The sequence below is a fragment of the Mauremys mutica genome, chromosome 6 (assembly GCF_020497125.1).
Source record: "Mauremys mutica isolate MM-2020 ecotype Southern chromosome 6, ASM2049712v1, whole genome shotgun sequence".
Taxonomy (NCBI): domain Eukaryota; kingdom Metazoa; phylum Chordata; order Testudines; family Geoemydidae; genus Mauremys; species Mauremys mutica.
In genome coordinates, this window is record NC_059077.1 from 110,261,407 (window position 1) to 110,281,023 (window position 19,617).

A 19,617-nucleotide genomic window follows, 5' to 3' on the forward strand; every position below is an offset into this window, starting at 1 on the left:
TTACCTTAGAAAATAGATGAATAAGAGGTCCCTTCCAGTCCTATGATTCTATGATTTTAATGTCTACAAAGTTATTTTTAGCACAATGGTCAGTGGACCGGAGCTGGAAGATTCGCTGCCAGATGCAGGTTAAACATACCCCAAGAGACTTTTCAGCATCAAAATTCTTTCTTAAAGCTACGTCTCAATTATTCTCCAAGCTAGTTAAAAGAAGCCTTAGCCAATCTCGTACGGTGATAGCAGGCCTAGCCATTGGCAAACATGTTTGCTGGGCACATTGGCTTATAGCTCTTTATCTCAAATAGTACTTATGATCTCTTTTACAGGTGTGGGCTGCTGACCCAACCTAGCTAGTTGCTTGTCTGCCTCCTTCAATCTGTCCCCTTAGGAAGATGGGGATTGCTCTAGCCAGTTGAGTATCTCCACTGTTGTTGGAAATGTACATCTACTAGATTCACTCCACATGCTCTATAGCAAGGGTTCTCAACCATTTTCTTTCTGAGGCCTCACAACATGCTATAAAAACTCCACATCCCAACCATGCCACAACTGTTTTTCTGCATATAAAAGCCAGGGCCGGCGTTAGAGGGGTAGCAAGCAGGGCAATTGCCTGGGGCCCCACACAACAGGGACCCCCCGCGAAGCTAAGTTGCGTAGGCTTCAGCTTCAGCCCCAGGTGGTGGGGCTCAGGGCCCTGGGCTACAGTCTTGTGCAGCAGGGCTTTGGCTTTCTGCCCTAATGAGTCGAACGTTGGTTATACTTGGTGGATCCCCTAAAACCTGCTCACAGCCCCGCAGGAGGCCCCAGACCTCCTGGTTGAGAACCACTGCTGTATAGAAACTTTCAGTTATTATAAGAATGGCAAACTAGGTCAGACCAAAGGGCCATCTAGCCCAGTATCCTGTCTTCCGACAGTGGCCAATGCGAGATGCTTCAGAGGGACTGAACAGAACAGGTAATCATCCAGTGATCCATTCCCTGTCGTCCATCACTGCAGCATACCTGAGATTTGTGGGTTTATCCCCACACCTAGGGAGGGCAGGCTATTAAAGCAATCCTGACTCAGAATACTATTGCAATTTGAACAGGGGAAACAAATCTTTGCAAGTTGCTAAATGATGAAAATTATCAAAGTTGTTCAGTATATCTGAATTAAAGGGACACTGTAAACTCAATAAATCCATTTCTGTCTAAAAATTTTCCTTTTATAGTCAGTCAGTTTCTTTTGCAATGAAAAGACCCATATAAACATCAACATAAGAGCAGAAAGATAAAGGATTATTAAAAAAATTCAACATATACTATTTGAAGGATGATCTATTGGAAAGTAGATTTTTTTTATATTAGTCTTTTTGCAAAAAACTCAGACTGGCAGCACATAATTAATATCTTGACATTCTCCTAAGATCTGAGCCCATAGGTGCTTTCTTTGAAAATGTTTTATAAATGGCTTTTTAGGATTTTTCATTTCATAGGGATGTGTTCCTTTACACTTCCTATATTAGTTGAAAACAATAAAATATGCAGTTTTCAAGAATAAATTGGGAAGAAATGTAGTTTGTAAAATCAGAAAATCTTTCCTTTCCAAAAGACTAAGGTTGTTTGTTAATCTTCTAATAAAGCATAATGCAGTAGCTTGGCTTGTGAGGGGTTCATATTGATTGAGGAACCCAAACGTATGTAATGTATGAGCTATTTCCAGTCTGACAGCCGAATTATATAAACAAAGTATTTTCCCACACACTTAAGATATAAAGTTGGTTTCGTAAAAAAATTCTATAAAGTATCTTACCTTCTTTCTGTTTTTTTCTGAGAGAACATATGTATAGTTGTGTGTTTCCTGGGCATTAAAAAGAAGTGATGTGTTGCAACAGCACTTTACTTTATTTTCAACCTTTGTACTCAGTGAATAGGCAGGTAGCTAAAAATAAATAAATAAAAGACTAGAACTTCCTTAGCAAAAGATTGACTAGGTTGAGCAATTTCTTATGGTCACTTAGGTTTATTTGGATCTACAGCCAATAAGGAAGTCTGGTAATGATTTGTTTAGGCCTCATAATTTCTGATTACATAGGAGAAATCAAGTTAAAATATTGCTTACACAAAGGATGAGTTGTGGTCAATTAAAGAAACTTAGAGAAGAGGTTTATTTTGTAAGTGGAATTTAGTCATCAGATAAGTAAAATCTTCAGATCTTTACAGATGTGCACATTTTTAAATGAAAATTTATGGTTTGCAAGCCTCATCTTTTAGTTTGCTAATTTGTATATAATGGTGATGTAATTGAAGCAACTATCTCTAGTAGTAGCTTAAATCTGTCATATAATCCCTCTTTATTTAGAGGGAACATTGTATGATATGTTAACATTCAAAAAATTACTTTATGATAGGTTTGATCCTAAAGTTGTTTTGTGTTCAAAATTCACATTGATTTCAGTGAGTTAAACTTGTGTAAGGACAGAAGAATCAAGTCCAGTGTTATACAATGTGTATCATATATACTGTATTTCAAGCAAAAAATCTACAGTAATGGTGCACTTATTTTTATCGGCTGGAACATATTTATTTTATTCTGGGGAAAGAAGTTAGTTGTATATTTTTTGTGTGAAATTAGATTGTTTCAGGGGGTACAAAGCATGGAATGAACATCTTTGTTTTATAAATAAAAAGTATAAGTAGTAGCTAGAACAAGTTACAAAAATATTCTTATTTTCCTCTGTTGTTACAGCAAAGAAAAGTTAATTCAAGCAGTGGAAGAAGATATTGAGCGTGAAAAACAAGTAGCTGATGACATAATAAAAAATATGTCTCAGGAAAATCAAGCTAAATACATGGAGATGAAGGCTACAAATGAAAAACTGTTGCAGGTGGGTTTTGTCATATTATTTGTTTAAGATGTATGTGAAATTAGCTCCATAATTTCCACTGTATAGTTTGGAATACTGAAGAATTTATGATCTGATTAATTTAAAAGGAAACTTTAGCATTATCCCCAACATTTCAACTTTGTGCTAGTGCATGACAATCAGAAAATGAAATTGACTAGAAACAAAATAATACTTAGCACTTTCCACCTGTAGATATTAACGTGGTTTACAAAGGATAAATCATCCTCATTCTCCTCCATCATTATTCTCATTTACAGATAGGGGAAATAAAGGTGTAGAGGTTAAGGCTCTGATCCTGCAAACAGTTAGATACTTAACTTTAAGCACATGAGTAAAATTAAGAACAGTTATAAACTATGCAGGATCCAGACCTAAATGACCTGCCCAAGATCACATTGCAAGTCAGTGATAGAGCTGAGAGCAAAACTCAAGATTTCTAATTCCTTATCCACTACAATAAGTGCCTGATATTTACATAAATGAAAATGACTTCAAAAATTAAACTTAGATTTTTAAAATTCTTTCAGTTTCAGTTATCTTAAGTTTAACAAAAGAGATGAGGATATTTTTAAAATATATACTATTTTTTCAATGGACACTTTCCCTTCAAAAAAAAAATTGACGAAAGGGGACAATGGTTCATAAGTATAGCCAAAATACAAGTAACAATGATATGAAGCTTATTCACAAAGATTCCAGTACTGCAAAGTCAGTGAAGCTCTGCCTGGAGCTGTTTAGAGGAAGGGGTCTTAACCTATTCACGTATATACCTAACAAACAACTAAATGTTCTACAGCATTTGCAAGTAAAAAATGTGTAGAATAGGGAAGTAAATCCTCCTCCAGTGGTAATTGTTACCTAAACTATTCATGCTTTTTTTTCTTTAGGAATTAGATGCTCAACAGCAGGAGTTGGATGGACTAAATATAAAGGAAGACACTCTAGGAGCTGTATGTATGAAAATAAATAACTGATCTATTTATATTTGTAAATGCAAAAAAAAAATCCTACATCAACAAAGTAATCACAGTATATTTTTGTCTGTAACTCTTTAACGGCTTGATCCTGCACCCATTGAAGATAAGGGCAAAGCTCGCATCTATTTTAGTGGTGCGGACTCAGGCCATTAATTTGTATAATTTTATTTTTATCAAAACCAAAACCCCACCAATTATGATTTATAACTTATTTTTGCTAGGTGTCAGGTAATCCGATAACTATATTTCACAGCTAGTATATCATACATGTGAAATATAGCTCAGTGATTATATCATAGATGTAAACTAGCATTTTTGAAAGTATTAAGAAAGTCACTCTCTTTTTTGCTAATAGAGTAATTATTTTTTTGTGTGGATCCAAACAAACATCCGGGAGAATAGAATTCCATCAACAAGCAAGATCAGGGCTGTAACACTGTCCTCCTGTGGCCACTTTTCTAGCCTATGTGCTGGAACACCAGATGCAGTCCTTCCAAACCCCAACATATGAGCCCAAATCAATGATCCTCTCCACAGTCACTTATTTTGATCTAGTATCGGTGCTCCACTGAAGGTCATCATGCATGGTAATTTGTCCCACTCCGATCCCTGCAGAGGCAACATAACACTTACGTAGCATGCAGGGGCTTGCTTGTACTCTCTAGCATGAGCTAAAATTTTTCCCATGGTGAATATATACTGTGCTGTCACTTAAGTGTGTAGTAGGCCTGTGGCTTTCCTCCATGTTTTGCACTGCCTTGGATTTGCTCCTCAGAAAGAAAACAGAACATATTTTACCACTAGACACTCTAGCATTCAGGATAGCAAACTCATATAGCTATGGTGAAGTTTCCTTTCTAAACTCTATTTTTCAGTTACCCTTAACAGTGTCAGATGTATTCTTTTGTGACATTAGAAATCAGAGAATTACTTTTAATTTTTCTCTGAATATATACATCAGATCACTCACAAACTCTTCTCCCCAGACAGTTGAGAGGTTTGCAATTTCTCCTTATGACTCCGTCGTCTTTAATATGTGCGTGAGTGACTTCACCTCCTACTTTGAAAGAACTGGCCTAAATTCCATAACAGGGGTTGTGCTACACACACACACAAACCAATAGGTTTAATCCACTGAAGTTGAAGATTGCCTGCATTGGTCTCACAGAGGAACATACACCCAAAAGTGTGGATATGATGTAGTATATATCCTCAGAAAACAACAGTTGGAGTGAAGTAATTTCCTCTTCTCTTACTTTCACAGGTCAGTGGCACAGATATTTTGACAACCCCTTCAAATATTAGATCCTTTGATGTGTGCATGTGGCTTGATATCATAGTGAAAATGTCTTGACTATGCAAGGCCTTTCTGCCCCTTCCCCCATAAAGGTTCCTTAACAGAGATTATCTTCCAGCAAAGAAGGAGCAAAAATGTACTTGGTAAATTTGGAGCTCCATTAGGGTAGACCCTCATAGCAAGACATAGCCTAATAAAGCACCCAGATAGCACTGAGATGCTCAGATACTGTGCTTAAGGGCAAGATCCTAGACAGCTAGATTATATGGGTGGTTCTTTGTACAGACTTCACTTTACAGTTGCCAAATAAACTTGTTTTATGAACTATGTGAATTTTGCTAAATAAAAATACAAGCACTGCAACAATTTCTTCTACTGGAAATGTGTCTAACCAGTAAGTGTTTGTTTGTTATACTCAGGAAATAGTACATTCCCAGGTAAAACAAGAGGCAGTTCAGCTGTATGAAAAACTTCATGGGCTCGAGGAACATCGGGATCAAATGATTGCTGAGGACAAGAGTATGGGATCTCCACAGGAAGAAAGAGAGAGATTACTGAAACAGGCAGGAAAACAAAATGATTATTACATCTTCTGTTTACAAGGCTTTTTTAATTCAGTGATTTTTAAAGAATGAAAATGTTAAAATAATGGGCTGGATTCTCTGCCTTGATTCTGGCCCTTTTTGCTCTTTGAGCAACACAAAGGGGCTGGAACCTGGATTAAGAATTATCTGGTGGGGTGCAGCTCTCAGCTAATGTAAAACTGTCAGAGGCAGCTCCTGTTCTAGTTACTTTCACACCAGTTTAGAGGGCAGGTCAGGATGGAAAGGGAGCACTCAGGGGCGGGGAAATTGGATTCATTTTCTTTAATATCTTTCTATCTCAAGACAAAAAAGTTTGGGAAAGATGAGCTGTGTTATTCATTAAGGACCCGGTCTTGCAACCTTTTCTGATGTGAGTAATTCCTACTAACATAAATAGTCTGATTAATTTAAATGAAGCTGTTTGCATGCATAAGAAGTATTCATGTGAGTAAGTGTTGCAGAGCATTAAAGTTTAAAATACGTATTGGGAAAGAAGAAAAGTACTGGGAGGTAGCTGAAATGATGACACCACTAAATGATAATTCAGCAGAGCAACCATTGTAGAAAAATGATTTCTATGCAGATCTTTGGCAGGCTGAGCCTTCATTCCTAGCATAACTGACTTAATCATTTGGTTTTGTGCATCTTTTAGATTGTTTCTCTCTTTTTTGTCTTTGAATTTATTCCCCGTGTTGAAACGTTTGTTATTCATTTTTTATAGGTTAAAGAAGATAACCAGGAAATAGCAAGTATGGAAAGACAGTGAGTACTTATGTTGTATTGCTCTTATAAGCCCCACTCCTGCCAGTGGGTCCGCACATTATAAGAGAAGTGAACGTAAGATTAGGAGCCAAGCGTTACTTTTCATTCTCTCACAAACTTTCTCTGTGAAGTTGAGCAAGTCATTTATCCTGTTTGTTATCCTGCCATGAGAATTAGTTAATATTTATAAATTATAGATAAGTGTTGCTTGTAGCTGTTATTAATAATAATCTACAGTAAAATTTAAGTAAATTAAGTTACTAAAGCATTCTATACATATTATGCTCATACTCAGCTACTGTATTTGAGGATCTCTTGGTGTTTACTTTAGAAACTCAGCTGTTTTTAAAAAACGTCTCTGAGTTTAAATTTAGCTAGCAGTCTCAACCTGGAGACCTTTTTGAAAATTGTTTTAAATTATTTTAAAAAAGTTTTTCCAAAGTTTAAAATATTTGACTGGCTTGCTGCTGTGTTGATATGTGCTGTATAAATCAAATGTCCATGAGACATAAAAAAATAATTGATATGCTTGCTTCCATAATTTAAAACTATCATAACTTCTTTGAATACAAATATTTATTGATACAATTAAGCCCTACAACACAAGTTAAATATTGTCTAATCCATATTTACGCAGTAGGTAAACTGTTTAATAGTGCGATTAATCGCATGGTTAAACAATAATAGAATACCATTTATTTAAATATTTTTGGTTGTTTTCTACATTTTCAAATATATTGATTTCAATTACAACACAGAATACCAAGTATACAGTGCTCACTTTATATTTATTTTTGATTAAAGTATTTGCACTGTAAAAAAACAAAAGAAATAGTATTTTTCAATTCACCCAATACAAGTACTGTAGTGCAATCTCTTTATCATGAAAGTTGAACTTACAAATGTAGAATTACGTACAAAAAAACCTGCATTCAAAAATAAAACAATGTAAAAGTTTAGAGCCTACAAGTCCTACTTCTTGTTCAGCCAATTGCTCAGACAAACAAGTTTGTTTACATTTGCAGGAGTTAATGCTGCCCATTTCTTGCTTACAATGTCACCTGAAAGTGAGAACAGGCGTTCACATGGCACTGCTATAGTGGTATCGCAAGATATTTACCTGCCAAATGTGCTAAAGATTCATATATCCCTTCATGCCTCATCCACTATTCCAGGGGACATGTGTCCATGCTGATGATGGGTTCTGCTCGATAACAATCTAAAGCAGTGCGGACCGATGCATATTCATATTCATTTTCATTATCTGAGTCGCATGCTACCAGCAGAAGGTTGATTTTCTTTTTCGGTGGTTCAGGTTCTGTAGTGTCCGCATCAGAGTGTTGCTTTTCTAAGACTTCTGAAAGCATGCTCCACACCTCATCCCTCTCAGATTTTGGAAGGCACTTCACATTCTTAAACGTTGGGTTGAATGCTGTAGCTATCTTTAGAAATCTCACATTGGTACCTTGTTTGCGTTTTGTGAAATCTGCAGTGAAAGTATTCTTAAAATGAATAACATAGAATGATAGAACTGGAAGGGACCTCGAGAGGTCATCTAGTCCAGTCCCCTGCACTCAAGTCAGGACTAAGTATTATCTAGACCATCAATGACAGGTGTTTGTCCAACCTGCTCTTAAAAATCCCCAATGATGGAGATTCCACAACCTCCCTAGGCAATTTATTCCAGTGCTTAACATGTGCTGGGTTATCATCCGAGACTGTTATAACATGAAATATGTGGCAGAATGCAGGTGGAACAGCAGGAGACATAGTATTTTCCCCCAAGGAGTTTGGTCACAAATTTAATTAGTGCATTATTTTTTTAAAGAAGCGTCATCAGCATGGAAGAATGTCCTCTGGAATGGTGGCCGAAGCATGAAAGGGCATATGAATGTTTAGCATATCTGGCACGTAAATACCTTGCAATGCCGGCTACAAAAGTGCCATGTGAATGTCTGTTCTCACTTTCAGGTGATGTTGTAAATAAGAAGTGGGCAGCATTATCACCTGCAAATGTAAACACACTTGTCTGTCTTAGTGATTGGCTGAACAAGAAGCAGGACTGAGTGGACTTGTAGGCTTCTCTGCTTTGGTACCACAGAAGATGGCACCATGTCTGCTGGCACCAACAGCATCGACTCTTGTCGTGCCGGCAATACTGGCACCAACACCGTCAGGAGGTCCCTGGCAGCTGCAAACGCGTAGGAGCTCCTGATTGCAGTCCTGTGGGCTCCCGCAGAAGGTCTAACAGATTGTTCAGGAACTGCCCTTTGAAGGATTCTTGCTCTTTTAGGAGCAGACACACTAAGCCCGTGGGTTAAAAGATTTGAGGGCAACATTTAAGTCCCTGGGGTTGTACACCCTAGCCCTTTTCAGGAAGCACTTCATGCCTCAGTAGCCCCTCCAATATTCTGCGTCAGCTGTCCAACAGGAGCTGTGGAGAACGAAGACTAGAGGCTATAGGTGTAGACCATCTCCTCTTTCTACCTCCACTTCAGTGCAGGCCCCACCTAGACATCCAGGGAGTTCTAAGCAGGCATTTTGATGGGAAGCTCGAGGACAGTTCCCAGGATGCCAGACCAAATTTTTCATTTGTTTTCAAACTGCCTTGCCCGTCTCATAGCACTATGACCTGTGGGTGTTGAGCACTGTAGAGGTGGGATTTACCTTCCTATGTATTTCCTTCCCACCTTCACTCTCCATCCCTCTGCAGGGACCCTTCTTACAAAGAACTTCTGGTCCTGGAGGTTCAATCTCTTCTTCAGGTAGGAGCCATAAAGGAAGTTGCACAGAATTTAAGAAGGAAAGATTTCTACTCCCATTATTTTCTAATCCCGAAAGCCAGGGGAGATCTCAGGCCTATTTTAGGCCTGCATCAGCTCAACAACTATCTCAAGAAGATTACGTTTTGCATGCTCACCCTGCTATCCATTATTCCCTCTCTGGATCCAAGAGACTGATATGCCACCCTCGATTTAAGAGGTGCCTACTTTCATGTGTCGATATCCCTTCAAACATGGCTGCCGCAGTGTATTCACCAAACCATCTGCATCTGGACACTGTGCTCATGGTACCTTCACAGGTTCTAATTTTGCTGAATTGGTGATTGAATCCTATCAACATTTGCATGGGTACTTCCTGCGCCCTCAACCATCAGTGACTCTGGTCTCAGGATCTCAGATGGCTCTAGGATGGGGAGCTCACCTGGAGTTCTGAACTCACAGTCTTTGGTCCTTGACAGAGCTTGCTCTTCATATAAATGTCAGTGAGATCAGGACAATTCGTCTTGCCTGTCAGGCTTTCCTACCTCATATCAGGGAAAGAAACCTGCTTGTCCTTCTGGACAACATTGCAGCAATGTTTTACCTGAACAGATAGGGAGGAGCTCAGTTGTCCCTCCTATGTCAGGAAGCAGTTCACCTATTGGTATTTTGCATAGCCCATCCAATCAACTTCAAGGCCACCTGTCTTCCAGGGGTGTAGAATAAGCCAAAAGATCTGAGCAAGTCTTTCTCCAGTCACCATGAATGGTCTCTTCACTCGACATAGCCAGAGGCACTTTCCAGTAGTAGGGGACTCCCCAAATAGACCTATTTGCAAACAACAGAAAATGTCACCAATTCTGCACCCTACAAAGCCACAGTCCAGGTTCCATTACAGACACCTTCCTGCTACCCTGGATGTGAAAGCTTTCTTATGTTTTTCCCCCAATCCCACTCCTACACAGAGTGCCACTAAAGAGCAAGCAGAGTCACACCTGGATTATATTACTAGCCCCAGCATGGCCCCACCAACCTTGGTTCTCCACTCTACTGGACCTTTCAGTGGCAACTCCAATCTTGCTCCCATTGCACCAGATTTGATCTCTCAGGACCACAGTTGGCTGCTTCTCCCCAACCTGTGAACCCTTTTTTTAAAAGCTCCATGGTTAAATCCCAAAGAGCAGGCTTGCTCGCAGCAAGTTCACCAGGTAGCAGAAAGCCCTCCACCAGAGCCACTTGTCTGTCAAAATGGAAGGGTTTCTCTATCTGGGCTTGTCAAACCAGAGTTTCATCAATTCATTCATCCATACACCAAATACTTGCCTGTCTCCTGCACCTGAAACAGCAAGACTTAGCAATTTCCTCTGTTCACCTGGCAGCAATATCAGCTTTCCACCCTCACGTGGATAACTGTTCTGTTTTTCATAATGACATGACAATTAGATTCCTTAAAGGCTTGGAAAGATTGTACTCTCAACTAAGGGAGCCCATTTCCTTTTGGGAATGAACTTAGTTTTGGCTAAATTTATGAGACTGCCATTTGAGCCTCTTCCTAGAGGTTATACGTGCTGCTTATACTACACCTTTCCTGGAAGGTGATCTCCCTAATTGCTATCACTTCTGCCAGAGGGGTCTCCAAACTGCGCACCCTCACATCCAAACCACCATACACAGTCTTCTTTAAAGATAAGGTCTACTTACGCCCTCATCTGAGGTTTTTGTCTAAAGTAGTTTCAAATTTTCATATCAGTCAATTTACTTGCCCGCATTTTAGAGCGAACCACATGCAAATAGGGATGAGCAATGGCTACACACATTAGACATTAGATAAGCACTGGCATTCTACATAGACAGGACCAAACCATTCTGGCAATCCACGTAACTGTTCATGGCCATAGCGGGCAGAATGAAAGGTCTTTCGATCTCCGCTCAGAGAATTTGATCTTGGATAACTTCTTGTATCTGCACGTGTTATGATCTGGCAGGAATCTCTCCTCCAGACAAGCTGACTGCCCACTCTACAAGATTGCAAATATCCTCAACAGCATTCCTGTTGCAGATGCCTATCTTGGACATTTGGATAGCACCAATCTGGTCATTGGTACACACTTTCTTCTCCCCTTCTCTACATCACTCAGTATTCAAAAGATGACGCCAAATTTGGTCGCTTTGTATTGTCTGTGCATACATAAACTCTAATCCGTCTGCCTTTTTAACTGCTTGGGAATCACCAAGAGCGGAATGCACATGTGCAATCACTTGAAGAAGAAAAAATAGTTACTAACCTTTCATAACTATTGTTCTTCAAGATGTGTTGCACATGTCCTTTCCACGACCCACCCTTCTACCTCTCTGCATTGGAGTTTCTGTAAGGAAGGAACTGAGGGGCTCAAGGTCAGCTGGGCCCATCAGCAGAGGATGCTCAAGGCATTTCGGCAGGTACCACTGAGGGAAAAAGTTTCTGGCGACTCTGCGTGGGGTATGCACAAACCAAGAGTGGAAAGGGAAAGGACCTGTGAAACACATCTCAAAGAACAACAGTTATGAGAAGTTAGTAACCTTTTTTTCTTTAAATCTCCTAGAAACTATGGTGTAAAATTTTATTTAAATATTCACAGTCACAGGCATTTTGTGGATGTCTTTTTAAACTGTTTATTAGCCAACATTTGATTGGCTAATAAGTTGCTTAAACAGAATTCTTGGTAACTAAGAAAAATGATAATTGATAAAGAATTATAGCTGAAGATTTACAGAAGAATTTTTTAATGTAATGTAATTACTTAATCCATTTGGTTATAGTCTACAGCGTTTTACATTTCTTAATTAATATTGTTATACAGAGAATTTTATTCAAATAAAAATCACTATTTCCTGCTGCGTTATGCCTTTTCTTGTCTCTCTGTAAAGCTGTGTAACAACCAACAGAGGGACCCATATAGTAACACAAAACTGAATAGGAACTGAATCATTGTAGTGATTATGTTTGTTTCACAAAGACAAAAGGGTTTTAGTCCAAAACGAGGCAGAAACAATGTGTTTAGTACATTGAGAGACCATGGTGAGGGGTGCCATCCAAATGCTTGTTATAATGACAATAACCTTACTATTCTATTATTATTTGTATTAGTAACACATTCTGTTTACTATTTTTACTGATCCTTCTCTTCATAGTGCCTCTTAAAAGTTAACCATTTAATAGCTACAAATTTTATTATTTATTATTAGGCTGACAGAAATAAAAGAAAAAATCAACCATTTTAATGATGTCATTCGACGACTTGACATGGATCTGGAGGAGCACCAAGGTAATAGCACCAAATTCAAAATAGAATCTAAAGAGCCAAATTTACAAAAGTTGTCTTTAAGTTTGCATGTGGTTTGCGTGGTTTTGCAGTTTGCGATGTCCTAAAACTCTGATTTGCATCTGCAACTATCTTTTGTGTAGCCTGATCTGCAAGGGCACAAACTTCAGTTTGTAGATATCCAAAATGGTGAGTTCCTTAAATTGGCTTGAGGCCGGAAGTGTGGTTCTGGTCAGTTAAAGTCGTATATTACCAGAAAAACAAAATACTCTATTTTTTTGTTGTCTTTGATCTCTGAAATATTGTCAGTTAGTTTGGATTTTGGAATGTTTATTGCTTGCAATGAACAATGTATAATGTGAAACATGAAAATGGAGCTGAATTCTTCCTTTGAAGCGTCAGATGTTTTTGCCCTGGCCAAGGAGCAGAATAACAACTTGATTGACCAGTGCTTTGATCAAGTATGTCGGATCATACATTTTCTGTCCCTCACGGTCTACACAGTAGCTCATTCCCTGTTCCATAGAAGCTGGAGGCAATTTGACTTTGAGCTAACAGTGGTCTATCTCTGAATCAGCTGTGATAGGGTGGTCCATCTCTGAGTGATTGCTTATTGACTGGAGCTTAGTGGTAGTGGGCTTAATGAGTTACTAAGCTCACCCCAGCCTAAAAAGGGTCTTTCTAGCCTGACTTAGAAAAAGTCCTACTCCAGCTATGGAAGACTTAGTGTAGGACTGAAATTGGCTTGAGAGCCTGGCTTAGGCAGAGGCCTGTTCCAATTATGAAAGATTCAGCTTAGCCTGGGAGTCTAATCAAAGCTTGTGTAGCTTAGTCCAGCTGGGAAAGCTTAGTTTAGCCAGATGCCCATACTAGCCCTGACAAAATTCTGTTCACCCTGGTAAAGGCTTGTTTTAATTCTGGTGGCTCTTACTTTGACTGGGAGCTGCATTATGATGATGATGATGCAAGAATCTCTGTAACAGAAGTTATTTTGCTTCCTATGAGACCTTTAAATTAAAGAGAGAGAGAGAGTGTGTGTGTGTGTGTGTAAACAAATACAATATTTTTAACTCTCCTGAATATTTTTTCCTCTTGAGAGGAGGCTCAGCACACAATCTGACCTCTAGTTTCTTCGAAACGACAATAATTATATTGATATTGAGCTTAGCTTAAACAATTGCATAATACTTGCTGTTTCTCTTCTCCATCTCTTGTATGACATTTTGTTTCTTATTACTGAAATGTAGCATTTTCGTTGTTTCCCGGAGAAATAGCTTGTTATTGAAAACATTTATTTATTATTAATTTCCCTTTTCCAGATAGCAGTAAGAGCTTTACTATTTTGCTTTTATTTTTCTTTTTATTTGGTTTCCAACACTGTTATCTTTGTATTCTTGGATGAGTGTAGAAGGTAAGAAGTGAATTGCTTCTTAGTTTATAGTTTACCAACAGCTGCATAGCAACCAGTCCTTTTCCTGCTGGTCCCCCATTGCACTTGCTCTGCTGCCATCATCTGTTTTGTAAAGGCCTTTATTTGAAAGACGTGTATGAAGTACATTTAGTCGAACTGCTGATACCCTGATACCCGGAATGGTCAGTAGAAGATAAGTATTACATGCTGAATGAGACTACCTTGTATATTTATCTGATAGCCAATAATGTTTCCTACAATCTCTACTGAATCAGAAGTGTATTGGGCACTGACCTTGTTCGTGCACTGTGGGGACAGAGCCCACCTGCTCTAAATTGTCATAGGTCCATGGAGTGACAACAGTTTACACCTGCTGAGAATCCGCCCCTGAAATTTATTTACCATATTTTTTCCCTCATCAGCGTTTTATCTGTTTAAAACATCACTGCATGACTACTGTATTTTTGACTGGGAAAGTAGTGATTACATAACTTGTCCTCACAATCTGTACTTAACCTGGTCCTTGTCTGTAAGTTATTCTCATTTGAACCTTTTGTCACCCAGACTTTTACAAGGTAGACTAGAGGCTGATAGCACTTGAAGTTAAGCACATGCATATGTGCTTTGCTGAATACGCATGAATTTACGCATGTGCTTAAATTCTTTGGTGAATCAGGGCCAAATTTCTAATCATTGCTAACAGGAACAGCAGCTGGATAGCACAAAAAGAAATTTCCGAAACAGTAGCTGAAATAGTCATTCTCTCTCATTGTGCTCTGGACTGCTGCTGACTTCTCCTGCCCATTTCTTGTGTGAATGTTGAGAGCCAAGGTGCTTCTTGTAAAAGCCTCTTATTAGAGGCTTTTAGTGGGACCTACAATGGATTTGAAAAGTAAAGCAGTGCTGTCCAGAGGTGGGTGGGAGAATTGCTCAGTAGTGAATTAGAGCACTTGGCAAACTGATTCAAACACAATAGGAAGAAATTAGAGCAAATAATATTATTAATGGTTAGGATGTAATTTTTTCAATGTACTTCTGTTATTGGAGCTCAGTACACAAGCTCTCAGTGCAACTGGGACTATGTTAACTTATATTTGGCCCCAAATTTAAATTTTATATAAATAAGCTTTTTATAAAGCCTCAGTTCAATAGCAACATTTCAAAAAATGAAAATGTCAAGTGAAAACAGTTCATTTTATACAACTAAAAATTCCTTTGCAGCATTTGAAATCCAAATATTTCACTGCTAAAAAATGAAAGTAAAAGTGACTGTTGTAAACAATGGTAAAACTGACTTCATTGATTTTTATTGTCCAAGCAGCGAAGCAAGTAATTAGGATTTTTAAAATTTTTACTTTTAATCATCTAAAATAATATAGGTTTAAAAAAAAAAAGTCCACTTACAATATGTGACTTGTAAGTTGGCAGTGACATCTAAGTGACCAGTCACAAGCTCTGAATAAATCAGATTTCTGGAATGTAGTCTGCAAATGAAGTTTAAAGTGTGTTATTGGTAAAATAATTCAAACCTTTGAGCTAAACTTATTTATACACTATGTCAAGTATCAGAGGGGTAGCCGTGTTAGTCTGGATCTGTAAAAGCAGCAAAGAGTCCTGTGGCACCTTTATAGACTAACAGACGTATTGAAGCATGAGCTTTTGTGGGTGAATACCCACTTTGTGATGAAGTGGGGATTCACCCACAAAAGCTCATGCTCTAATATGTCTGTTAGTCTATAAGGTGCCACAGGACTCTTTGCTGCTTTTATATACTATGGACATTTTAAAAGTAGTGCTATAATTCTTTAAGCTCTTTTAGATTGCTTACAGTGAGCCTTAAGATGCTAACCATGTAGAATGATGCACAGTTTCTTGCAAGTGGAATGGACTTCATGTTGCTAATTTACCCTGTATCATGAAAGGGAGAGTCAGCAAGAAACAAGGCCACAGCTGCAAGGAAACTCAAGCAAAATCACTGTTCCTCAGAGGCCACTGGTTATGCTTATTGTTTATATGCACTAGATAAAAAGGAAAGCAGAGAGGATGTAGATGTAAAAGACTTGGGGGAAAATGTGCTTGCTCAGTTAAATCTATATCCAGCTTTTCCTTTCCTCCTGTGCTTTTTAAATGCTCCGACATATGTTGAAATTAGTGATAAGACTGAATTTCAAACTGGGCACTTAAGTTAAGGCTGCCACAACATGATGAACCTGCCCCATCTTCTTAAAATTTTGCAGCATATATAGTAATAGTCTGCCCCTGTTCTGAGACGACTCAATTGAAGACTTTTTGTAACCCAGTATTTAGGTACAAAGGTGGCTTGAGGTAAGGCCGTCCTGGTATATGTACTGATACTGTCACTGTTCAAAACATTCTAACGGTCTTATCTTAGCATTATTTTAAACAAATTTTCTTTACATTTTGTTCCTGTGCTGAAGTGAATTGTGGTACCTAAACCCTGCTCACATTGGACTAAATTATGGCTTGCCACAAGCCCTGAATGAAGGGAAGCGCATAGCTGAACTACTTTAAGAGTAGACTAGTAACTAGACTGTGATTCAGAGTCACAATCTGATCTCCAATTTCCCCTTCCTCCAGCAGGGTGAATAATCTGCACCAGCCCTAAACTCTGCTGTTATTATTATTATTATTTATTTGAATTATTGCCAGCACAGCTATTGTGGCTGGGACATTGAGTGTGGAGCCAAAGCTCTCCACTAATTGCTTGTTTACTCAGGCTACTTGAGCAAGAGAAGTCAGCCCCGTAAAAGCTGCTTTCCCCCCCTCTGTGTGGCTACTTGCGATATGAGTAGCGAATGCAAGGAGTGCTTTCTTGCACCCCTGCACAGGTAAACAGTGAAAGTTACAATCTGATCCAAATGATTTAAATAAGAGGTGTACACAATGAATTTGACCCTCTGAATAAAGTCTAGAGCGTGTTTCAAATATTTAAAAAAAATAAAGTTTAATTAATGTACACAAATTTGTCAGGAAGGGAACATTTCCTGACTTATGCATTCAAATTCTCAGCTTAATCTTGTCTTAACATAGCTGTCCCAACCACCACCAGTAAATTGCTACACTGTAGAAATCTAAATGTATATACTATGCTTTCTACTGGATATTCATTTTCTTGCCTGTGACTAATGCAGTTGAAATCCAAATTAGGGATGAAGCAGAACCATGAGTTAGTTATTTAAGACTATCCTAATGCGTGACAATACAGATGGTGTGGGGTTTTTTGTTTTATCTTATTTTATTGAAGATTGCTAACTTATTAATATCCAGAAAGCACATCACAAAGTAATCTTGACTGCTGAAAGCCAGAGAAACTGGCATCACTTCCCAAATCTTAAAAAGAAGTGCAGAATGACTTAGTTTGCCAGTCGACATGGCCCAGTTGCACAAATGTGATTTTTCCAACACTAGAAAGTGAAACAGACTAATATTCTGAAATGTATTGGCCCTTAATTTAAAAATAATCTGCCAACTAATACAATTTTAAAAAAATATTTGGGGCACTGTCAAATTCTGAGGCACATGACCCTCTATCCCACTATATATATATTTAAAAAACCCTGAAGATTACACTGATGATGTATTGTTATGCTGATTCCCCTTTTTTTAAATGTGTATAGTATGCTGTTGATTGACAATGATTATAGTGAGACATGTAAATAACATACAGTCCAATCCTTTTGTGCTTAAGTATGCCGAATTCACGTTTTAGATAATCGAAGTTTTGCTTATCTAATCCTGCTACAGGATTGAGTTAATAAAGAAAGACCTATAAAAACACAATGTAGAGTTCGGAGCGTTGATGTTTTGGAGTTAAATCAATGTTACGTCTCTTGTAGGGGAGAAAAATTTGAAATACAAGGAGCTGAAGAAGAGAGAGGAAAGCATGGACAGTAAGTTGTTTAATACAGATTAGACTCCTGGACTGCCAAAGCACAAGGCTTTTTGGATTGTCAAAGCACAATTTATTTGAACCCCAAAACTGTTGACCTGCTGACCACTTGTCTTAAGATCCTGTTACCTGATTCAGAGATGCCTCAGCACAAGGTAACTGATACTGCACATTTACAGATGATTGGAGCACTTTTCCTGGCTCATCATCTGGCGTTTAAGATTTCAGGAACATGTTTTTACGAGGTAAAAGCTAGAATAAAAAAGAATTTTTTAAAATATGCTAAAATGAAAGTTAAATAAAAATGTCATGGAGTGCCCACTGGTGGTCTGAATAGGAGCAAAACTTTGAAGTTGTTCTGAGAATCAGAAACTACAACTTTCGTACATTCTTACTTATTTATCTAAGATGAGTACTACTAGAGCTTCCTGACTTTCCAGTGAAGTCTCATGACATAGAAGCCTCAGCAGAGACGAAGTGAGGGTGCAAATCATTTAGGGCAAAAATATATTTTAAAAGGTATCCTAGTGTTAGAATGTTTATAGAGCATTATAAATATATACGGCTCTTTACAAAGCCAAACCAGGAACTTACAAGAGCTTACCAGCAGATTTAGACATGTGCTATGTAGAAAACTAGTTTGCATGAAAGAAGGCACTGTTGGTGAGATCGGTATATATAGACTTTGCCAAAAGAAAAAATTGTTTAAGGAGCGTTTAGAATGAGAAGAGCAAGGGTACGCGGTACACAGGAAGAGTAGAATATAACACATTAGATTTTTTAACTTTTAGGAGAAAGCACTGTCTGTTAGGTTGAAAAAGTGGTCATCTTGTGAATCACTGTTAGGTTTGGGGTAATAATTCTCTAAATCCACAACTTGAGGTAAAATATTTATATCATATATCCATGGACAGCCATTGATTCCTTGGATTTTGTTCCTTTATAGAATTAGTACAGAAAAGGTTTACTGTATACATCTTTGTGTTGTAATGATCTCTAGGAACCCATTTAAAATGTTTCTTTCTAAAGGTAAGTTTATTTCATAATTCCCATTTTTCCATTCTCTCTGCTTTGAACCAACTCAATATTTTATAAGTTTCAACTCTCTTTCTAAAATTGTGGAGAGAAAATATTTGTGAGGATTTTGTGGGGCAGAAGAGATTCCTGTCTGATATCCTGAATTACATTTACACATCTTCTTTGGAAACAAATTTGTGGCTCTAAGTCTAGAAAGTAATACTTCAGTCTTCTTTTCTCTGATAAGCTGTCATGGGATAAAAGGGAAGGTCCTTTCATGGATTGAGAACTGGTTAAAGGACAGGGAACAAAGGGTAGGAATTAATGGTAAATTCTCAGAATGGAGAGGGGTAACTAGTGGTGTTCCCCAAGGGTCAGTCCTCGGACCAATCCTATTCAATTTATTCATAAATGATCTGGAGAAAGGGGTAAACGGTGAGGTGGCCAAGTTTGCAGATGATACTAAACTTCTCAAGATAGTTAAGACCAAAGCAGATTGTGAAGAACTTCAAAAAGATCTCACAAAACTAAGTGATTGGACAACAAAATGGCAAATGAAATTTAATGTGGATAAATGTAAAGTAATGCACATTGGAAAAAATAACCCCAACTATACATTCAACATGATGGGGGCTAATTTAGCTACAACGAGTCAGGAAAAAGATCTTGGTGTCATCGTGGATAGTTCTCTGAAGATGTCCACGCAG

At 38.1% G+C, this 19,617-nt stretch overlaps 2 protein-coding genes across 8 annotated transcripts in view; one reads left to right on the forward strand and one right to left on the reverse strand.

Annotated features, from left to right (window-relative positions):
- IFT74 (intraflagellar transport 74) overlaps positions 1–19,617 on the forward strand; it is a 61,107-nt gene that overhangs the window by 24,421 nt on the left and 17,069 nt on the right. For all 5 annotated transcript variants that reach the window (XM_045020653.1, XM_045020650.1, XM_045020652.1 and 2 more), the window contains 6 exons: positions 2,729–2,867; positions 3,776–3,838; positions 5,582–5,725; positions 6,468–6,508; positions 12,496–12,575; positions 17,841–17,894. In XM_045020653.1, coding sequence (XP_044876588.1) covers positions 2,729–2,867; positions 3,776–3,838; positions 5,582–5,725; positions 6,468–6,508; positions 12,496–12,575; positions 17,841–17,894 — 521 coding nt within the window. The remainder of the gene's footprint in view (positions 1–2,728; positions 2,868–3,775; positions 3,839–5,581; positions 5,726–6,467; positions 6,509–12,495; positions 12,576–17,840; positions 17,895–19,617) is intronic.
- Positions 1–19,617, reverse strand: part of LRRC19 (leucine rich repeat containing 19) — a 37,921-nt gene that overhangs the window by 10,107 nt on the left and 8,197 nt on the right. The window contains exon 1 of one of the 3 annotated variants that reach the window (XM_045020657.1): positions 1,793–1,915. The exons of the other annotated variants lie outside the window; for them this stretch is intronic. The gene's annotated coding sequence lies outside the window, so the exon portion shown is untranslated. Of the gene's footprint in view, positions 1–1,792; positions 1,916–19,617 lie in introns of those variants that run through there. 3 annotated transcript variants of the gene reach the window in all.